Source organism: Zootoca vivipara, chromosome 15 (assembly GCF_965207765.1).
Source record: "Zootoca vivipara chromosome 15, rZooViv2.hap1.1, whole genome shotgun sequence".
In the NCBI taxonomy this organism is placed as follows: domain Eukaryota; kingdom Metazoa; phylum Chordata; class Lepidosauria; order Squamata; family Lacertidae; genus Zootoca; species Zootoca vivipara.
This window is the reverse complement of record NC_142598.1, coordinates 9,553,564-9,574,489: the sequence shown is the minus strand read 5'-3', so window position 1 is coordinate 9,574,489 and position 20,926 is coordinate 9,553,564. Positions and strand designations below refer to the sequence as shown.

The 20,926-nt window shown below is 45.0% G+C and overlaps 1 protein-coding gene across 13 annotated transcripts in view; it reads right to left on the bottom strand.

Moving 5' to 3' along the window:
* Positions 1–20,926, bottom strand: part of NFIX (nuclear factor I X) — a 195,369-nt gene that overhangs the window by 12,774 nt on the left and 161,669 nt on the right. For 3 of the 13 annotated variants that reach the window (XM_088658558.1, XM_088658557.1, XM_088658564.1), the window contains exons 5-8: positions 19,019–19,139; positions 18,561–18,697; positions 8,813–8,935; positions 3,986–4,161 (exon numbers count right to left, since the gene is read on the bottom strand). In XM_088658558.1, coding sequence (XP_088514684.1) covers positions 3,986–4,161; positions 8,813–8,935; positions 18,561–18,697; positions 19,019–19,139 — 557 coding nt within the window. Of the gene's footprint in view, positions 1–356; positions 505–3,985; positions 4,162–8,812; positions 8,936–18,560; positions 18,698–19,018; positions 19,140–20,926 lie in introns of all 13 variants that reach the window. The other 10 variants (XM_088658561.1, XM_088658559.1, XM_088658565.1 and 7 more) reach the window with 5 other exon arrangements.

Genomic DNA, 20,926 nt, shown 5'->3' with positions numbered 1-20,926 from the left:
TTAAAACAAGTATAAAGCACAAGACTTGATGATGACGACATGGTGCCCCCAAGCCCACCCTTTCACTCTCTCTGCTGCTTGTCCCCCTCTCACCCCTCCATTCATCTCTCTCTAATGCTCTGCATCCCTTTCTTCTCTTAGGTGCCTCTTCCTTCCGCCTCTGCCACACCTGTGTGCATTCTTCTCTGCTTCTCCTTCTTTGCCCTTCCTCGGCTCCTCTTTCCTCCTGCTCGCTAGGTCCTTTCTGCCCTGCTCAACCCCTAGCGAAGGGGCTGGTGGTGTGTGAGTGGGTGGGGAAGAGGTGGGTTTTTATTTTGCTTCGCTTGGTGGTTTGGGTTACGCTTGGGTCCACTTACAGGGTGACGTTGGTGTCGGTGCTCCGCCCTCTGGGTTAGTGCTGGTGGATTTTGTATCAGGCATTGGAAGGGGCACTGGTCTGGCCACAGGTGGTGGCGGCGGCAGCAAAAATGACCCCGTGACTTTGCCCTGGCCGCTACCGTTAGGCTGCGAACAACATAAATACAGTGATGCGTGAACGAGACAAGGCAACGTTAAAGATGCAGTATCTGCTGCTGGCGGCTCTTAGGGTGTTTTTGTTTGTTTTGTTTTTTAAGAGGGAAGGTCTTTTTCTCCCCCTTCTTCTTTTTTTAAAAAATCATATCGTGAACTTAAATCTTCCCCTTGCCTCCCTCGAACTCTCCCTATCTCCTAACTTTCAAGCACATCCTTTCTTGCCACAAGAGACTCAGGCAGCCTTAATCATCATCCAGGGGCTCCCTGTGTTCCTGCTTGACTGGAAGTCTGAACAAGGATTCTTCCACTCTGATGGCAAGGCATTGAAACCACTGTTTTGACTGGAATTATGTCTTGCCAAAGGCTACAGCTCTCAGTTGGGCACCCTGAGGCCTGGCTGGAATGGCATTGTAGCCCTAAGACAGCCCATCAACTAGGGCAGCCTGTGACTCAATATGGCTGCCCAAAGAGAACAACTGTAGTAATATGTGACTTAGTAATGAGAGGATGCTTTTTGACTCTCTTTAGCTTTCTGTCTGTAGGCTTTGGATCCTAACTATGTACATTTTGCTCACAAAGAAGCACGAGCTGATAAAATGCCTTCGTGTACATACAAGATTTCTCTTCTCCATCTCAGCAAATGCTAAACACCTCTCCAAAAATCAAGTACTGTATCTGGTCCTTAGAAAGTGTTGTGAGATTTTGTATCAGTCACCTAGGTCCACCTTCTGGATTTGGAACCTGTAGCATCTAAATTTTAGCACTAAGCCACAGAAAGAGAAATCTTAGACGCCTTTTAAATAATAATAAAAAAATCCCTGAAATTCAGTTACGTCACAGAGCTGGCGAGCTGGGGATACAAGAAAACACCTCATGTATCACAAATCTAATTTCATCAGCTTTGGAAAAACTGTTTTCTCAGCTCAGTTTTCCCCTGCCATGTGCATGTATCAAGAAGTGAAGGAATGGTAGTTATAGGACACCACATTTGGGGTCAAGACTTATGACAAGTCTGTGGAAAGAGCATGGAATTCATGGCTAGGACTTAAATCGGATAGAGAAAAAAGGGCTTTATGTTTTGAAGGTGTGGCATCTAAAGTGATTTTATTGGCTCCTTACTTTTGTTACCCCTGAAAAGAAACAGCGGCCATCACTCCCTTCTTCAGCAACCATAGTGAACGGACCCCCCTGAATCTCTTCCTGCAACCCACCAACTTTATTTCCTTAGATTTCTTGATCTTCCTACACCACCACATTCTCTAATCTGGCTGAGGTCCTAGCAGGATTCAAGGGATGACCATCTTCATTCTGCATGGGTGTCCAATGCTATGTGCTCTCAGTGAAGCAGGAGCCAACATGGGATATATGGATTATGTAGACCATGAGGACGAGCCATCACAAGCCTTTTCATGGTGACGCCTTGGCTTTCAGTTTTGCCAGTGTTTCTATTGCGTGATCTCTGTGGCAGTTTCACTGCTGCTCTGGATGCTCTGGTGAATGGTGGAGACTCTTGACTGAACCAGAAACTATGCTAGGTTTGACCAAAGACAAAGGGTGCTGGGAAACCTTAGAAACTTAGCAGCTTGGCTTGGTCTTTTTGCTGCCTTGTGGCAACATGGCTACTCTTCCAAAATATTTCTTGGTAGGATAAAGGCTCTTTGGAGCTTCTGCCAGCTGGGTTGCTTCCACACTAGCCCTTTATTCTGAAATTGACATTCTTTGTTCACCTTTTAAAAACAAGGAGTCCATGTAATATTGTTGCCAAATCCTTGCTTCCCAGCACCGTCTGTGGAGCCATCCTGAGTTTTTCAAACCTAATATACAGCCATTTTTATGACGTAAAAGGTAGCACCACTCTTGACAGGCAAAGTGCTACTGATGCGTTTAAGGGATACTGTGCTTTTAATCAAAAGCTTCTTGTTTGTAGATTCAGTCATTGCTTTGTGTTCAGTGCAGCTGTGGGATAGTAAGGAACTATCCCTTTACTCAGCTTCTGTTTCCTGTGATCTATGTGTGTGTGTTCCACTACTGATTTACTTGCATTATTTTTTTCTTTTCTTTCTGAGGGCAAAATATTGCTATTCTGCTATAAAGCAAAGAAAAGGAGGGGGGGAATAGAAGGAAACCAGTATTTTAAAGCACACTTACTCTGCAGGAAATAGAAGCTGATTAATTATGGTATGGAGCAATTCACCACCAAACAGGAAGTGATAAAATGGGCAAAAGATATGAGGATTGTACTTTTAATTAGCATTATAGGGGAACATCTGCTCAATGTGACTGACTTGTGCATAAATAGCATTATAGAAGAATCTTGATCACAGGAAAGGGCATTTCTGGTTAACATTATAGTACAGTATACCGTTTGTTAGTTCAGTTTCAATTTCACTTCTAGGAAATGATGGTAAAGCAGAGGTCTAGTATGGAAGCAACTTTGGTCCAATATCTTCATTCAAAGGAGGTTTAAAGATGAAGAACATTTCTCTTCCAATATTCTTCTTAGACTGCAAAACTTGTACTGGGCTGATGTGGGAGGCAATGCTGCATCTCATCGCAATCCTGCTTCCTCACATGCCAGGTCAGAAGGGCTCCCTTTGACTACCTCTGAGGTGAAACTTATCACCTAAAGCGTATTTTCTAGTACGAGACAAGTACTCGAGGTAGATTTCAAACCTTCGCCTCAGAAGGCCCCACTTTCTGAAGCCCATGGTGCACTGAAAAGTTCCATCTTCTAGGTACATGAAATTCTTCTTCCATCTAACAAGGCTGCAAAACCTGACACCTCTGAATCCTGCCACCCTGTAACCTTCACCAATTCCACAGAGGTTCCACATTCTAGAATGTGCTCAGTACAGCCCTCTGGGACCCCCTCCTGTACCATAGAATCCAGAATACTCCTGGTTTTAGAACACTCAAAGCCCTTCAGAAATATATCCTATGAAAAGAGGGTGGCAGATAGGAGAGGGGCAAGAAAATGGGCAACAGGGGGGAAAAACCTGTCTGGGCCATACAGACATGTGCCCTCCCTTTGGAGGTCATGTCCCACACAAGGCGAAATGACAAGCCGAAAAGAAGCCCGTCTTCTGAATGAATTATATTCCTCTTATCCGCCCTCCAAAGCAAGCTCCAATATCCTTGGTGCCCTCAGGGCAGTTCTCCCTAGCCTGGACGTTGTAACTTGGGAGCCCTGTCTATTTTCAGAGGCCAATGTCAGCTGCCAAGAGCAAGCCAGTGTCAGTCAAACTGTTCCTTCGAGAGAGAAAAAGACCCCGTTTCTTCCAGACCCACGGGCCTTCGTAATCCTGCCTCCTGTGCTACTGACTTCCATGTGCCCTGGGCAAGCAGGCAGACAGGCAGACAGGCAGAGGGAGGGAGGGAGACAGAGAGGGGTAGGAGGAGGAGAAGGGTTGTAGGGTGGGGGGTTTCTGGTTGGACAGGCCGGCATCCCTGGGCTGAGGTGTATGGCTCTTACCTGCCCGGAGCCCTGGCCTGAGCCGTCCGAGCATACAAACTGCACAAATTCCTTCAGCGAGTCCTGGCCGTGGTGGTGGTGGTAGCGGATGGTCGGGTGTGTGAAGTAGGGGCTGGACTGCTGGATGATGGAGGTTGATGGGAAGTGCAGGGCCGAGGCTGTGGCACGGGGGCTTCCTGGAGAGCGTAAGGACAGATGGACAGAAGCGGAGAGACAGAGAGAGACAGAGAGAGAGAGGGAAGGGGGGACAGAAAGAGATGTCAGTAACAACCCCATGCCATGCTGCTGCTTCCATTCTACACAGCCCAACTGATGCTTATACCTTAACAGAAACACCCACCCCGACATCCTTGCTATAAGGGGAAGGGGCGCCATTTTGTCTTATTTGTTGGAATTGAGGGTTCCCTCAACCCTGGGCAGGGTGAGGAAACAGCTCTTTTTTCACAAGAGCACAGGTGGGTGAGCACATTTGCAAAGATGTGAAAGCAGATGCAGAGGGATCTGAGCAGGGCATGCCACACATCCGTGTGTGTTACGCATCTTGCGTGTCTTCCACATCCATGGATGTTTACCTATAAGCATGCAGTAAGTGTGTGTTTCTCTCTGTCTGTTTCTCTCTCTCCATCTCTCTCTCTCTCTCTCTCACACACACACACACACACACAGAGCAGCAATTGAGGGGGGTACCTTTGCTTATGCGCATGTATCGCCCATCATATTTTGTGACAAGATGTTGAAGTCCTCTGCCTTGAATCTATTTTTTACACACTTGTTTTAATCAATGCCACCACCACCCATAAAGTACAAGCACAGGGAACTACATTTTTAAAATATTCATCCACAATTACCAAGCCCTCTCCTATCCTTTTACATCATTTATTGTTTCCCCTCCTCCTCCCTGCATCTAATTTAAGTTTATTAGCTCATTAGGACAAGTACTTGTCTTATTCCACTTGCATTGCATTGTACATTGGAGGCACTTTACAAATAAATATAATGACAATAACACCTAACTTTCCCCCAAGCACACGAGGGCAAAAGGGCAAGACATATTCCTCTCCTTGGGAATAACTGGAACATTAGTAACTAACATGAAAATGGGGAAGGGGAGTCAGCAAAGGAACCAGCTGTTGTGGCCTGGGGATTGACTCTCCTGTGTGGCTGAAGTTCCTCCTACACACTGATACACAACTAGACAGATGGTGGAACAGGGAATACAGATGATAGCAAGGCAGTTACACAGAATAACTGGCTGCTGGCTGCATTGGGCAGGTAGAATCATGGCAGGAAACTTGTTCTCTGTGGCAGCTAAATGCAAAGGAAGATGGAATGAGCCAAAATGAAAGGTGGCAGGATTAATATTATTTTAAATTGAACAAAGAAATTGCAACAAAACTCAGCCAATGAAGGCTGCTCTCAAAGGTGATTAGGGAGCAACACCAATGAAAAAAGCAGCAGGATAAAACTAGGGATCTGTTCATGAGAAATCTCAGTTTAGGGATGCAATTTTTGAAAATCTTGATGTTGAGCTTATCTGCACGAATCTTTTCTAATTCTTGTGTCGCTCCTTGATCACAATGAAAAGCGAGTTAATTCTTTATCAGTTCTGCTATAAATAAAAACATTTATTGCATTATTGTGTGTATATGTTGTATATACATGTTTGTATATATGTATATGTTGTATATATTGTATACATATATGTGTGTATATGTATGCGCGCGCACGCACACACACACACACATACACAATTATCCTGCAGTAATGAAGTCCGACTCTTTTATACATATTGTATGCATAATATACATATTTTTGTGTATAATTGTGCATATAATTAGTCATATGTTAAAAAGCAAAACTACTGAAAATGCACAAGCAGCTCAGTTGCAAGTGGGGGCTCGATGCAAGAGGCAGTCCAATAGGAGCATGGCTCCATCAGGTCAGAAATGCCAAATTCAGTGTCTAAATCTGTTTAAAACAAATTTATTCTCTTCTGAGCATTCTGCCGTTCCTGACCAGCAGTTCCCATGAGATGTTATGACAAAACAGCTCCAAAGGGTTGACTGAATAGGACTATGGAAAAGATTTGTCCTGTCACAACAGTGAGAGTATCATTACAGCTGGATTGTCCCCTGCAATCTTTTAAAAATACTTCTGGGGGATCATATACAATTTAATCTGCAATCCTATACACACTTACCTGGAAGCAGATTCCACACCCGGATTTACTTCTGAGTAGGCATTTATAGGATTGTAATTGTTAGGCAATGACAAGCCAATTTCAAACTTGCCAGTCCTGTGCAAGGTGGTTGAGCAAACAGTGGTGGGAGAACTCCAGGGATTGGGAACAAAAAAAATGTTTTATCATCTCAGAGGGTGATAACTGCTAGAGAACAAGGCAGGGTGTGCTTACTGGCCAATTCTCTGCACAGGGAGATCCACCAAACTACATATGTGCTTCAGCTCGAGCTTCACTGTTATGCAAAAATTATCTGACTGTTTCACCCAACATTTTCTTTTTCAATGAAATGCTGGCGGAAGGTGTTTTAACTCATTCTCCTCTCATACAGTAGCTGGGGGACATTTTTTATTTGGAAAATGGGATGGGGCAGGACATTGTTGCTCAGCTAAACTGGTAGCCCCCCCCCCAGCTGCATTTCATTAAAAGAGAACAACTTGGGAAATTCAGTACTGTACTGGATCCTCTGCATAAAGGGAAGTCTGGCCCTTGGTTTTGGTTGACAACTCATTCCCTGAGTCTTTCCGCAAAAATTCCATGGCCCAATGTTTAATGCATTCTTTGGTTGTTGTTTTTTTTTTAATGTATGTGTTGTACTATTTCATAAATTATTTTTATGGCCTTAAAATATTTGTTTTTTAATAAATATTTTCTGTGTGTTGTGTTTTGAGTACAGTGGTGCCTCGCTTAACGAATGCCCTGCTTAACGAAATTTCCGCTTAACGAAAGGAATTTTCGAGCGGAGGTTGCCTCGCTAGACGAATTCGTTTTATGAAAAATTCGTCTAGCGAATCGCGGTTTCCCATAGGAATGCATTGAAATTCAATTAATGCGTTCCTATGGGCAAAAAAATTTCAAAAAAATTTCAATGCATTCCTATGGGATTCGCTAGATGAATTTTTCGTTATAAGAAAAGACCCGTGGAACGAATTAAATTCGTCTAGCGAGGCACCACTGTATTTCTATAAATAGAATCAGTGGCTTTCTGCTGTCCAGAAGCTCTTTAAAAGCTATACTGACAACTTCACACACTGCTGCATTCCTTTGAGTCACTCCTGCGTGTTCAGAAGGAGGAGGAAATGTGCTGTCCACCATCAGCAACGAGGTCAAAGGCAAGATCCAACTCCCCTTGTTCTGAAGTGAGCTGGTACAGCAACTGCCTCCGTGTCGGGATTGAATTAATCTCAGTTTATCTAAGCTTGCCCTACTAAGTAAGATGTGCCTCTGGGGTCTGAGAGGAGGAGGAAAAGAGAGAAATCAAACTCGTTATATCACTGCTGCAGTTAGATCATCACCACAGTAATGTTGTGCCACCATATCATTTTATGAGTTCACACGCAACTGGTGGTATGTTTGCGGTAAGACTGAGCCTTGTGCAAAACATCCCTGAAATCCAAGGCAAGATCCAAGGTGTAAAAAGCCAGGCAATTTAAAAATGTCTTAGGGTTGGGTGTGCAGCTTCAGGGCAGTCTACTTAAATCTGCTTACTCTGTTCCTTGCCTGACCTGACCACTTCACACTAAGAGGTGCAGTCACCCTATTCCGATATACCTTCCTCTCTCTACACACATACACACACTACAGTCCTGTGCAACATACACTACGGCACAACTAAACATTACATTACATTACCATTCAAACACAAATCACAGCACCCTTCTAAAATGCATAAAATGTACAAGAGCTGCTACTGAATGGGTCATTTCCGATCTTGACAATTCAAAAAGGTTAATTCCTACATATATGACCATTCACATGCTAGCAATGAACAGTCTTTATGCTACTCCGCCATCTGCTGCTTTGCATGTTATTGCTGTCGTTTTTACTGCATACATTTTATAATTTTTGTTGCGTTACTCTATTTTTAATTGTAAAAGCAGCCTGGGAAAGTTTCACTGAAGGGTGGTATATAAATAACTAAAGTAAGTAAGTAAATAAATAAATTTTGGACGTGAAATCAGTGCGGCAAATCAGTCTCTAAGCAGGCACTTAGAATACACTGCAAGTAATTTTTGCTTTGAAAAATATAGATTTCTAAGAAAGGTACCGAAACTTGCCTAAGTCACCTTCCCTTCAGTGGTGCTTACAACTCCACGGCGGTTGTTGTTTTAATCTGGGGGTAGAAAGCTAATTTGCGGGGGGGGGAATGCAACATACAAACCTGAGTGTATCTTGATGTGCTACAATGGATATTCTACATGTGTTTTTCCAGATATTTAAATCTAAACCCAATTAATTCTGGACACTCTTTTTCCATAGGGTTCTCATAGAAGCATACAAAACTGCCATATGTCAAACCAGAACATCTAGTCCACTACTAGATGGTCATCTTTGACTCGATGTTGCCCAAGTCGATCCAGGATGCATTATACAATCCTCGTGTTAAGCTGCCTCGGCAGCAGAAAAAGGAAGCAAGAAAATGAAAGAAAGAGAGAAAGAGAGAGAGAGAAAGCAGGAGACCATTGCCAGAACCGACATGGCTGAGAACTCTGACATGCCCTTTCAGGGAGACAGCTCTGTCCCTTGCCTCCCCACCCTTGCCCACAATCCACCCATTCCCCCCCCTAAGAAAATGGCTTTGTTCTCACCTGGTCTGACTCCTGCTAGGACAGGCAGCGGGTGATGGGTGAAAGCCATTCTCGGGGAGGTGGTGTGGGAGGACAGGGCACTGCAGAAATCCAGCTTCCCTGACTTCTTTAAAGAAGCCGGTCCTGGCAAGGAATCAGGGAGAAAGTGCATGGTTTAACAGATGGAAAGATGGATTAGTATTTAGCCGTGCTCTTTCGTTCACTCTTGTTGACCAGCTCACAGTCTGAATAGGCCCCCTTTGCCAGGATTCAGCTGTTGCAGGTCTATGGGAAAGAGTGTGTGGGCAATGGCTGCTTTGAATTTCTTGTGTCTCTGCCTGCAGGTCTAAGAAGCAGTTGGCATGTACGGTACATCTATCCTGCAGAAAAGCTACCTCCTCGCTGTATAACAACTCCGCTGAAACAGTCAGATTCCAATATGTGTTGCAGAAGTGGTATATGCAAAGACATAGTCATCATATATTATTTCTACAGCACTTAACATGTACTAAGAGCTAAACTTTAACTATCTGTTGAGAGCCTGGAATGACAGCCCAGGGAGCAAATAGATTGCTTGCTTGCTGATCCCACTAGATCACCACGTTTTTCTTCCTCTCGAAAAGGGTTGGTTTCCTTCTTTGGCCTCCCATTGCTGCAAAACTAGCCCTTGTCCTACAGACACAGCTGAGACGGTGGTGGACCTCGCTTGCGTCACTCTGTAATCTGAGCGATGTGAACTAATCTGTGAAGAGTGTTTATTAGTGCTTTGAAAGACCTTGTTTCAGGGTATTTCCATGCAGGTTTAAAGTTAGATTTATAATGGGAATGAAATCTATGTTTGCCAGAATGCTCATTTGCATGACAATTGCCCCTCCACCTCTGAAGGTATGCTGAGAATTGAAGCCTCAATCTCGCCCTGCAGTTCTGTGAGAGTAAGGCCCACAGACCTGCCACTTGGGTGTTATTAGAATTTGTTTGAGAATTGCCTGCAAACCCAGAAATACAAGGATGTTTTAGTAACTCACAAGGGATCTATCTTTTCCAAATGGATCAATTTCCAGAAATGACTCCTGCTGTTTCCTCACTGGTTGCACATGTTGTGATCTTATCCTGATGTATTTTTCAGGAGCTCTCAAACCATTTCCCCCTTCCAAAACAACACAGAACCAATTGCATAGTCTGATTGATAGGCACACTGCTTCTAAATCGGCCGTTTTTTTCAAGGAATGTGCAGACTCAAGCGGCCCTCCTTTGCACCACTCTTAGTGAGAAACAGTATGCTACAGGTGGGAGGCCAGAGAGCAAAATACCATCCTTGATGTCCTCAACCCCAAGACTCACAGGCTTTCTCCCTCTCGGGAGATATGTGTGTGGCTGTGCAGGCCCTTAGAAACAGATAAAAAAGAGGCCACGGAAGCCCAAGGATCCCCACTCTGCCATTCCACATAGCAAAATTAAAAAATTCCTTCCAGTAGCACCTTAGAGACCAACTAAGTTTGTCATTGGTATGAGCTTTTGTGTGCATGCACACTTCTTCAGATGCATGCACATGAAAGCTCATACCAATGACAAACTTAGTTGATCTCTAAGGTGCTACTGGAACAGCAGCAAAATAGGAAGAGATTGTTGAAATGGTAGGACACTGTTGGAGAAGAAAGGCTCTATATTCTCCAGGGACACACAAGTGCTGAGGAGTTAAAGCTCATCTGGTAAAATCCAGTAAGAACTTGTGGCAGCCACAAACATGCATGCACATCTCCATCTAAGTAGCTCTGTTTAAATACCTGGGTACCGCTATAAAAATGTGTTTGCCACTGACAGAAGCGCAACAGAAACAAGCATACAAAGAAACAAATGAGCAGGTGACACTATTCAGAAAAGACCTCAGCAACTAGAATGTAAATAGACAAAGACAACCCCTAGTATCTATTATCTAGTATCTATACGCCAAAGGATAAATGGACATAAATCTGACATCAGGAACCAGAAGACAGAAAAACCAGTAGGAGAACACTTCAATCTCCCAGGACATTCTATACAAGATCTCAAAGTAGCTGTCTTACTACAAAAGAATTTCAGAAATAGACTGGAAAGAGAAGTTGCTGAATTGCAACTTATCACCAAGCTCAAAACCATGGAGGGACCTGGTTTGAACAGAGATATCGGATTCTTATCTCATTATACATGATAAGCGATCTTCAGCCATCTCAACCCTTGCTTTTTCATGCAAAACCATTTGCAGTCGTTTGCGGTCATCAACAGCTATCAGTCAGTCAATCACCCATTTCCACCACCCTTCTGAGTGATCCCCCCTCCCCATCCCCACCCCACCCCTTCTCTACATAAGTGCCTGGAAACTTCCATTTCACTGTATCTGAAGAAGTGTGCATGCACACGAAAGCTAATACCAAAATAAAAACTTAGTTGGTCTTTAAGGTGCTACTGAAGGATTTTTTTTTTATTTTACTTCGATCCAGACCAACACGGCTACCTACCTGTACCCTAGTATCTATTGTTTGTTTGTTTGTTTAAAAACTTGTTTTAAGAAAGCCATGTGAGTAGAAGGCAATTAAAAATAAATAAATACTTGGGGTTCACAAATGTCTGGATTTAAAGGGTGAGATGTGCCATTTCAATAGCAAAAATGCTGAGCAGTTTGGGCAGCTCCTGCTCCTAAGGTTCCACATATTACCTGTCCTCTCAAGGGCTGCTGTTCAATGAATAGAATCCTCTGTCTTATTTTTAGCTTGAGTATGTCTTACTTCAATATATACAACTGTCACCAGCACAAGCCTTCCGGTGAATCAAATTCCTTGTCCAACAGGTTGGCATATTAGCTTGTGTTATCTTTCCTAGAGGACTAGGAAAGCTAACAAATTTATTGTGCTATTAGATTTCACGGACCACAGTCCACTTCAACAGATGCATCTGATGAAGTGAACTGTAGTCCATGAAAGTTTGCCATAATATGTTGGCTAGCCCTTAAGGTGCCACAATACTCCCCGTTCATTTTTCTTAGTAACTATTATTATGTCTCTGATTCCCACCCCAAGCTGTGGGAATTATGTCATTTTTCAGTCAGACAAATAAGTTAAAGAATAGTGCTGCTTCATGCTTTCTCTCTTTTTGGAACTGCTTCAGCAGAATTACATCCTACATACCAGAGTTTCTCAAATGGTGGTCTGCAGACCACCGGTGCCCTGTGGAAAGGTGGTGAAATGGTCAGTATCTGTATGTGGCCCATCACTTGTTTTGTCTTTTTCGGACAACAGAGACTGAGGCTGATTTGACCTAGGGCTCATAATTTTCACACTAGAACACTGGTGCAGAATACTGTTTCCCCCAGTAAACAATTACTAGTTAAAGGGGATTTCTTAGACGCCTGGCCCGGGCCAGTTTATTCCATAATATGCTGCTGGCAGTTTCTGATAACAATGTCAATGGGGGCAGGGAAGTTTAGTAAAATGCCAGTTCTGCATGTGCATTATTTCTTAAGCAAAACGTATGTTAACTGTTCTGCAGAGACCCCCAGCAATTTTCCAGTTGTCTGTGGGATTGGGGTTGAGAACGATTGCTGTATGCTAATAATGAACCAGTTTTCTGAATATGTATCCTTATGTAGTCAAAATAGCATCAGCCACAAGAGCTCCAGAGATTAGCACACTCCTGGAAATCCCAAAGATTGTGGCAGTAGAAACAACAAACAAACAAACAAACAAACAACCCATTGAAAACAGAGGAGGGGGGAAATTCCAATGACGACTGAACACAGGACTGCAGGACTGTTTGGGGCAGGAGGCACATACCAGAAGTATTTATGTGGAAATGCAGTATCCTGGAAAACAGCATGGCTACCTGGCTAGAACTCTGAACTGGAGCACTCTATGCTACAACATTTTGTTGCAGGTCCCACTGCAAAAGGATATTGCCCAGACCAAAAAAAAGAGGCTGTTGCTTGGTCTTTGATGCTTCTGCCCTGAGACCACAATTGATCCAGTGGCTCCTTAATAACCACCACAAGCGGTTGTGTCTGCAGCCGAGAAATAAATTTGGGTGTGGAGTACTATGTAGTGTCATAGATGAGGTGTCAGCGCTTAGAACATCACCTCAAATCTCCTACTAATTACTCACTAATTAATTCCCTTGGAGTGTGTGCCTATTCTTGTAGTGCTGTGGGCTGACCCTGAATTTGCTGTCCAGAAGCATACAGCCATCCAGTAAACAGGGCTGTCAATTACAAAAAAAAAACCATCCCAATGTGTGTACAACAAGCAAACTGGCGGCACACCCTTTGAATGGTGGGAGCTGCTATACTGCCGCTAAGGGAGATGGGCCATGGTTTTCATGTTTGCTGCTGCTTCTGTAATCCAGCACAATCTGGCACTTCAGCAGCAGGCAAGGGGGCCTGGGAGAGAAAAGCCCCCAGCCTGTTATCTCATGCCAGCTGCCTAACACCTTATACCTGAGCACAGGGATGGGGAGGGGGGCTGCCAGCCAGCTGTGAACACCTGTCCCTGTCAGACGGCTGGATGGTCTCTCCAGCTGTTCACACAAGCCCTGCAGCTGCGCTGCTTAATTGGCGATTTGTTGAGATGGCTGGGAACAAAACTCAACAAGACAAAGGAGGAGGGGGGAGAGGAGAGAGAGAAAGAAAGAGGGGGGAATGCATATGAATACAACCTGTTCCACAGCCTTGAGGCTTCTGAGGGGGAGGAGACACCTTTGGGATCATTATCATCTAAGCGCAGCACAGGATGATGTGACAGGATTACAAATGCATAACTAAAAGCCTAATCTAGAGCAGCCCCCAGGTGCAAAGTACATTCACTCCCCACAGTTCCACTGCACAATCCTATCCTATCGAATGCACTGCAAACAGAGAGCAGGTGTAGTGCAGAAGGTGCTTGGAGAGCAACTGGCTCAAGAAGACATGTGCCACATGCTGCCTGGGAAGGCAAATGGAAAAAGCCCTCCATACACTTTCTACCCGGACTGAAGGGTAAATTGCTTCTTGACTCCAAATCTGGCAGCCAAACACTGAGAATTAGCAACCCATTTCACTAAGTCTTTGCAGTTGTTGTTTTTGTGTTTCCAAGCAAAGGCCATCTTCTTCAAGGCTCCTTCTCAAAAGAAGTCGTGCATCTCCTGTCACTCACTTTCTATTACTAGGCAGGATTGGACCTACAGCTCCTACCTCTCCTGGGCCCTCCATAGACCATTTGCTGGCCCATTTTGGATCCGAGTTATGCTTTTTGCAATGTCTACAAGTGTGAGTGTGTGGGGCGGGGGTAGATAGATTGTACCAGGCAGTGTTCTTTCTTGTTCTTGGAAGCCTCTATGGTAATTTCAGTTAGTTCTCCAAAGATGCACAGTTGCTTAGTTCCTGCAGCAATTGTGCAATGTCCACAAACTACTTCATAGCTATCTAATGTATACCCTGTAAAAATTTCAGGCAAGAACAGGGTAGGCGACCTAAGGCCCGTGGGCCGGATGCGGCCCAATCGCCTTCTCAATCCGGCCCGGGAATCAGCGTGTTTTTACATGAGTAGAATGTGTCCTTTTATTTAAAATGCATCTCTGGGTTATTTGTGGGGCATAGGAATTCGTTCACCACCACCCCCCGCACAAAATATAGTCCGGCCCACCACATGGTCTGAGGCACAGTGGACCGGCCCACAGATGAAAAAGGTTGATGACCCCTAGGCAAGAGCATTTCCTCAAATATACACAGCTGGGAAGTTCCCTTTCTCCTGAGACATCTGACTTGCTAGCAAGGTTTTGCAAAGTTTTTTGCAGATAAAGTCGCTCAGATTCGGGAAGAGGTAGACTCCACCGTGGGAGCAGGGCCGGGGCGGGGGAGTGCTAGAGTCCTGTCTAGTCAAGTTTTGTGGGATCAATTTCAATCTGTTACCTCCGAGGATGTGGACAGGCTGCTTAGACGAATGAAACCAACCACGTGTCTCCTTGATCCTTGCCCATCCTGGCTTATAAAAGCTAGCCAGGAAGGGCTGGGCGATGGGCTTCGCGGGTTGGTAAATGCTTCTCTCCATGAGGGAGCCTTCCCAGACCCGCTGAAAGAGGCGGTTATTAAACCGCTTCTTAAAAAACCATCTTTAGATCCGGCCAATATGGCCAACTATCGCCCAGTCTCAAATCTTCCATTCTTGGGCAAGGTGATTGAGCGAGTGGTTGCGGAACAACTCCAGGCACGCCTGGAAGAAGCGGACCATTTGGATCCCTTCCAGTCAGGATTCAGGCCTCATCATGGGACTGAAACTGCCTTGGTCGCACTGGTCGATGATCTCCGGCGGGCTAGGGACAAAGGTAAGAGCTGTTTCCTTGTTCTGCTGGATCTCTCAGCGGCTTTTGACACCATCGACCATAACATCCTTCTGGACCGTCTAGAGGGCTTGGGAGCTGGGGGCACTGTCATGCAGTGGTTCCGCTCCTTCCTCCTGGGCCGTGTTCAGAAAGTGGTGGTGGGGGATGAGTGTTCAGACCCCTGGGCGCTCACTTGTGGGGTGCCTCAGGGTTCTGTCCTCTCCCCCATGCTTTTTAACATCTATATGCAGCCACTGGGAGAGATCATCAGGGGGTTTGGGCTGGGTGTCCATCAGTATGCTGATGATACCCAGCTCTACCTCTCTTTTAAATCAGAACCAGTGAAGGCGGTGAAGGTCCTGTGTGAGTGCTTGGAGGCGGTTGGAGGATGGATGGCGGCTAACAGATTGAGATTGAATCCTGACAAGACAGAAGTACTGTTTGTGGGGGACAGGAGGCGGGCGGGTGTGGAGGACTCCCTGGTCCTGAATGGGGTAACTGTGCCCCTGAAAGACCAGGTGCGCAGCCTGGGAGTCATTTTAGACTCACAGCTGTCCATGGAGGCACAGGTCAACTCCGTGTCCAGGGCAGCTGTTTATCAGCTCCATCTGGTACGCAGGCTGAGTCCCTACCTGCCCACTGACTGTCTCTCCAGAGTGGTGCATGCTCTAGTTATCTCTCGCTTGGACTACTGCAATGCGCTCTACGTGGGGCTACCTTTGAAGGTGACCCGGAAACTACAACTAATCCAGAATGCGGCAGCTAGACTGGTGACTGGGAGCGGCCGCCGAGATCACATAACACCAGTCCTAAAAGACCTACATTGGCTCCCAGTACGTTTCCGAGCACAATTCAAAGTGTTGGTGTTGACCTTTAAAGCCCTAAACGGCCTCGGTCCGGTATACCTGAAGGAGCGTCTCCACCCCCATCGTTCTGCCCGGACACTGAGGTCCAGCTCCGAGGGCCTTCTGGCGGTTCCCTCATTACGAGAAGCCAAGTTACAGGGAACCAGGCAGAGGGCCTTCTCGGTAGTGGCACCCACCCTGTGGAATGCCCTCCCACTAGAGGTCAAAGAGAACAATTACCAGACCTTTAGAAGGCATCTCAAGGCAGCCCTGTTTAGGGAAGCTTTTAATGTTTGATGGATTTCTGTATTTTAGAATTTCTGTTTTTTTGGAAGCCGCCCAGAGTGGCTGGGGGAACCCGGCCAGATGGGCGGGGTATAAATAATAAATTATTATTATTATTATTATTATAAGGTGTGGGTAGCAAGTCCCATAAGAATATACTGTATGTCTCTTTGTCATTAACTAAGTAGATGCCTAACGGGGTCAGATAATTTTTTATTGCTAACATATAAAAAGGATGAAAGAAAGACCAATGGAAAAGGCCAGTGTAAGAGGTGTTTTATTCTGAAACCAATTTCCTTCTCCCCCCCCCCCCCAAGGATATCACAGATTCACAATCATCCCTGCAACTGGTGGACAGGAATTTGAAGAGATGATTGGCGTGGGAAGGAATTTTGTTAGCTAATAAAGTGGGTATATAACCTGCTCACACTAGTCACTCGCACCACAGACAGTCATGAACGTTGGCGATACTTCCACAGCGAATTTCAACTTTGTAAAGAAGTTTGAATTTGTCAATCATTTTTTATTTCCACGTTTCAAAATGGGCAAATGATCTCATTGGGAATGCAGAGAAAAATATCACCAAGCAAGCACACAAATGCCCTAACTAGAGAATGGCACGAGTCATGTCAGAAAACTGCTATTTCAAAATGATAGCAAAGGGTTTGTGTGTCAGTCAAGAAAACAGGATACAGACAAAGCGTTGCAACCACCTCCTGATTAGCATGAACTGAATCCAGCTCTCTCAAGTCTCAGGTGCAGACCATGTCAAGCTCTGGCATCTGAAGTCCCTTAGTTAGAAAGACTAGGAATTGACAAAGGGGTCTCAAATGAGCTGAACTATGCTCCCCTGCTGAGCTATGGGTGTTGATCTCATCCCCGCCCCAATCCATCCCTTTCTTCTCCATCCATTCTATCACATCCGTTTAAGCATTTTGGTTTTTAATTATATTCTGCTTCTTGGCTTTTGGTCTCCAAATAGAGAGCTCTGTTTCCACATAACAATTCAAGAGCAGCAGCATCCTATCCCAGAAGTATCTGAATCCCAAGCCTGCCTGTAACAAGGAATCCCTGGATAAACAGATTGCTGTTATGATCCAGCCTAAGGGCAGCTGATTCCCAGCACTGAGTAAGCAATCCCAGTATAAACAGTTGCTGTGCCTCACCTCAGAGGCTGCTGCATCTCAGCAAAGCCTCTTCCCAACAGACTCCATGTAGCAACCTCTCCATTCTCACAAACCTGCACCAAAGCTGCCTCCCTCCTTATTAATCCCCTTCCTCTTTATTCACAGAGACCTCCTCATGCACACAACCAACAAATACATGCTGTCACTCACAACTTCCGCTTGGCATCTACAAACTAGCATCTTCTCTGGCATCAGTGTAGATTTCCTGCTTAAACATTTTACTCCCCAACAATGCATGACACGGGGAACATTTAGAAATCATATTCTCTGTATTGCAGATCTATACTACATTGTATTATGCTCTATGCAAACATCATGTAAATGTGAAGATCTCTGTGTTCAATGTGTGCAATTTATCTCTTTGCTCTATTGTGCCTGCATGCTAGAATGCTTTACTGTTCTGAATAATGCCCCACTGGTCCCTTCTTTCCATGCTCCAGAAACCTAGGCATGTTTCAGGGCTTACATTGCCTTAGCATCCAACTACTGTGCTTGGATCCACACCCCTTGGTCTCAGGCCACAGCTTTGCTGGTCCTGGGTTCTCTTTTTGTCATTCTATCCTTGTGTCTCATCCCCACTCCATTTCACCTCATTTCTCTTATTTTAGGTCTGGGCTCCCCTCTAATCCTATATTGAGGATTTGTCTATTGAAGAGTTACACCCCATGCCTGTCATAAGCAACTATATCTCTGCTCCTCTGAAATGTTCTTTCCAGTCGGTGGAATCTGTAGGTAGCTGTCCAAACACAGTTCCTTAAAATCCTTAACACAGCTACCACTTGACCTGCACTTTCTGCAAAATATCTCAGAGGATGCAGAGGAAAACTCTGAGTATCAGGACCAGAAATTGCAGCAGCCTACAATACCTCAAGGAAAATGTGTCAGAAGAGCCTATGTTCCTTTTAAATCCTGCCTCACAAACCTAAGGCATTATGTAGAAAGGTGACCACTGTGTTGGAGGAATGGAATTTACAACAGGAGGTCCTTGCTTCTGTGAAAGGAATTTGTGCAGCCCACATGGTACATGAAGAGTGTTAAGTACATGGAGGCCAGAGGGCAGCCCAGTCTCTTCTGCTTTAGTTTCCCATCAAGATCTATGTGAACTGGGGGTGCAAAGTTGGTGCCCCCTACCTGCATCCACATCGTTGGGCCACCCACTGGACTGGCTGCTGCCAGCTGCTGGGGACCGCCCTGTCCCAGGGTAGAACACGTCGTCTACAGGGCTCTCCATCTCGCTGTCATCTATCGACTTGGGCCGCTTGGTGGAACTGCAATGGGAAGAGACCACAGAAGGGCAGGCCATAAGCAACACTGAGTGATGAAATAGGGTACCAGCTGAGGAAGGCCTTCGGGCTTTCTTGTTCAGAGGGGTTAGTGGACAGCAAGACCAGGAAGGGCAAGCAGCTGTTTTCTTTTATTCCACAGTGGCCTGTGGTTTTGGAAAGCATTGGTTTACAACAGTAGAGAGTCCTCCTACTGCCTGCCCAGGCATCCTTCACAATGGGACTGACTGAGAGAGAAGACTGGGAAAGAGGCATCAGTTGCTTCCAAATGCTTCTGCATTATGCAACAGTTGTGAGGAGACATACCTGCTAGAAGGTGGAGATGTTATCGACCGTCTACCAAGAGCCACTTGATTGATGTTGTAGTAACTGGGACTCTCGAGGTCAGCCAGTGAGAAATTTGGACCAGACGCTGTGGCAACAGGAGCTGAAGAATGAGAGAAAAACTCAGAGACTGGAGGATCGGCATCAAGAGAGAAACAAAATGTCAAACTGACTTCCTAAATCAGTAGCTGCCATCTTCTTGAATGACGGTATTAAAGGTGGTTTGGTATGGTCTAACATTGGCAAGGCCAGTTAGAGACAATCCTGGCTACTAGCACATTCCCACCATGTGCTCTGCAGAATGAAGGCAGATGTCACCGGGCTTGAAGAAGTTCCATCTCTCGGTGCTGTTATCTCAGTCATTAGTTTTTGACAACCAGAGACATTTGCTGACTCCAGCATCAGGAATTACAAAAACAGTCTATTTCCTTTAAGAGAACTGTTACATGGAAACTAGGCCAGGGCACTCTGCTGAGGTGTTGCTCAGGCAGTTTGCTAACTTCAAGATGCCAACATCTATACTCTAGAATTGATTCCACCCTTGAAAGGCAAACCAACTATTGCAATGTGCATCCAGTAAAAGTCCTGACACTGTCATGGTGTCAGCAAGGGGCCATAGTGCAAGGAAGCCGGTCAGCATGGATTTCATTGGTTGCTTTCCCCATGCTTTGGGAAACAGGAGATTCAGCAGTTAAATCAGCAAATGGCTTGCTAGAGAGGGTTTTTTGTTATTTTCAGCCAGAACTTGCTGGAACTCAGTACCGGCTGCTGGAACTCAGTCCCGCTCATTCTAAGAGAACAAGGGAGGCATTCATAGTGAGTTCTGGTGCCTCCTTTTCTAGAAAAATAGTACTGCTGATAGATATGCACATTACAGCCCTGACTGTAGTAGCATCAAAATAAAAAAATTCATTCAGTAGCACCTTAAAGACCAACTAAGTTTATATTTTGGTATGTAGTAGCATCAGTAGCTGAAGCTACTGAGTGCAGGAAACTGCCAAAGAGAAAAGCAGCAGATTGAAAGATAATGGCACACAAGGAAAGGGAAAAGATAAAAGTGGAAGCAGGTTCTGGTTACTAAATTTATTGCCCAAAGAGAGCACTACTGGGTTGGCACTATATGGTGCTAAATAAGTCAACACTTGGTTAGGTAACTTGGGAACCGAGTGTCTGTTTCCCTTCTAGCTAAGGGGAGAACTTGAAAGCCTGCTTTCTAAAACTTTCCGATTTCATCTGTAAAACGATGAACAAAACAAAAAATTTCTAATGCAACCAATGAAAACAGCCTAAAATAATAATAACCAGGAGAGTCACAAAATGCTCATATTAATCCTGGCAATATTTGGGATCAACTACCTCAACAGGACTTTAAGCTGCGAAGGAGGTCGTACGATGGTCCTATTCATCGGCCTCCCTAGAAATGGTAGCAATAATAGGAATGAGAAGAACCTCAAAGAATCCCTTGCTAGGATTAGTCACTGCCGTCGCATTTTGTGCCTCCTGTACTGATCCTGCTAGCCTATTTGCAGACACATTCTAGTGCCTGACATAGAAAGTTGAAATGGCAATCTTAATGATGGTAAAAAAATAAAACCATTACTCTGCTAAAGGGTAGGGCTGGCTCTGTCCATTTGGGCTAGCTGCTATCCTTGTGAGGATTGGCATTCTGTTCCCTGAGACTAATAAACCTTTCGGTTGGGAAGTACTCTTAGAATCCATGTTGGACCTACAGAACAAGAAGCCCAGAGCAAGTGAGACAGAAGCTTTTTGCGACAATGTCAACCTTTCCAGGTGTTGAAACCTGAGAAGGGAAAGAGTCCACGTTCAATATGAAATTGGGATTCCCTGCTCCTTTAATGTGCATCTAATGTAAATGCGCTAAGTAGGAGA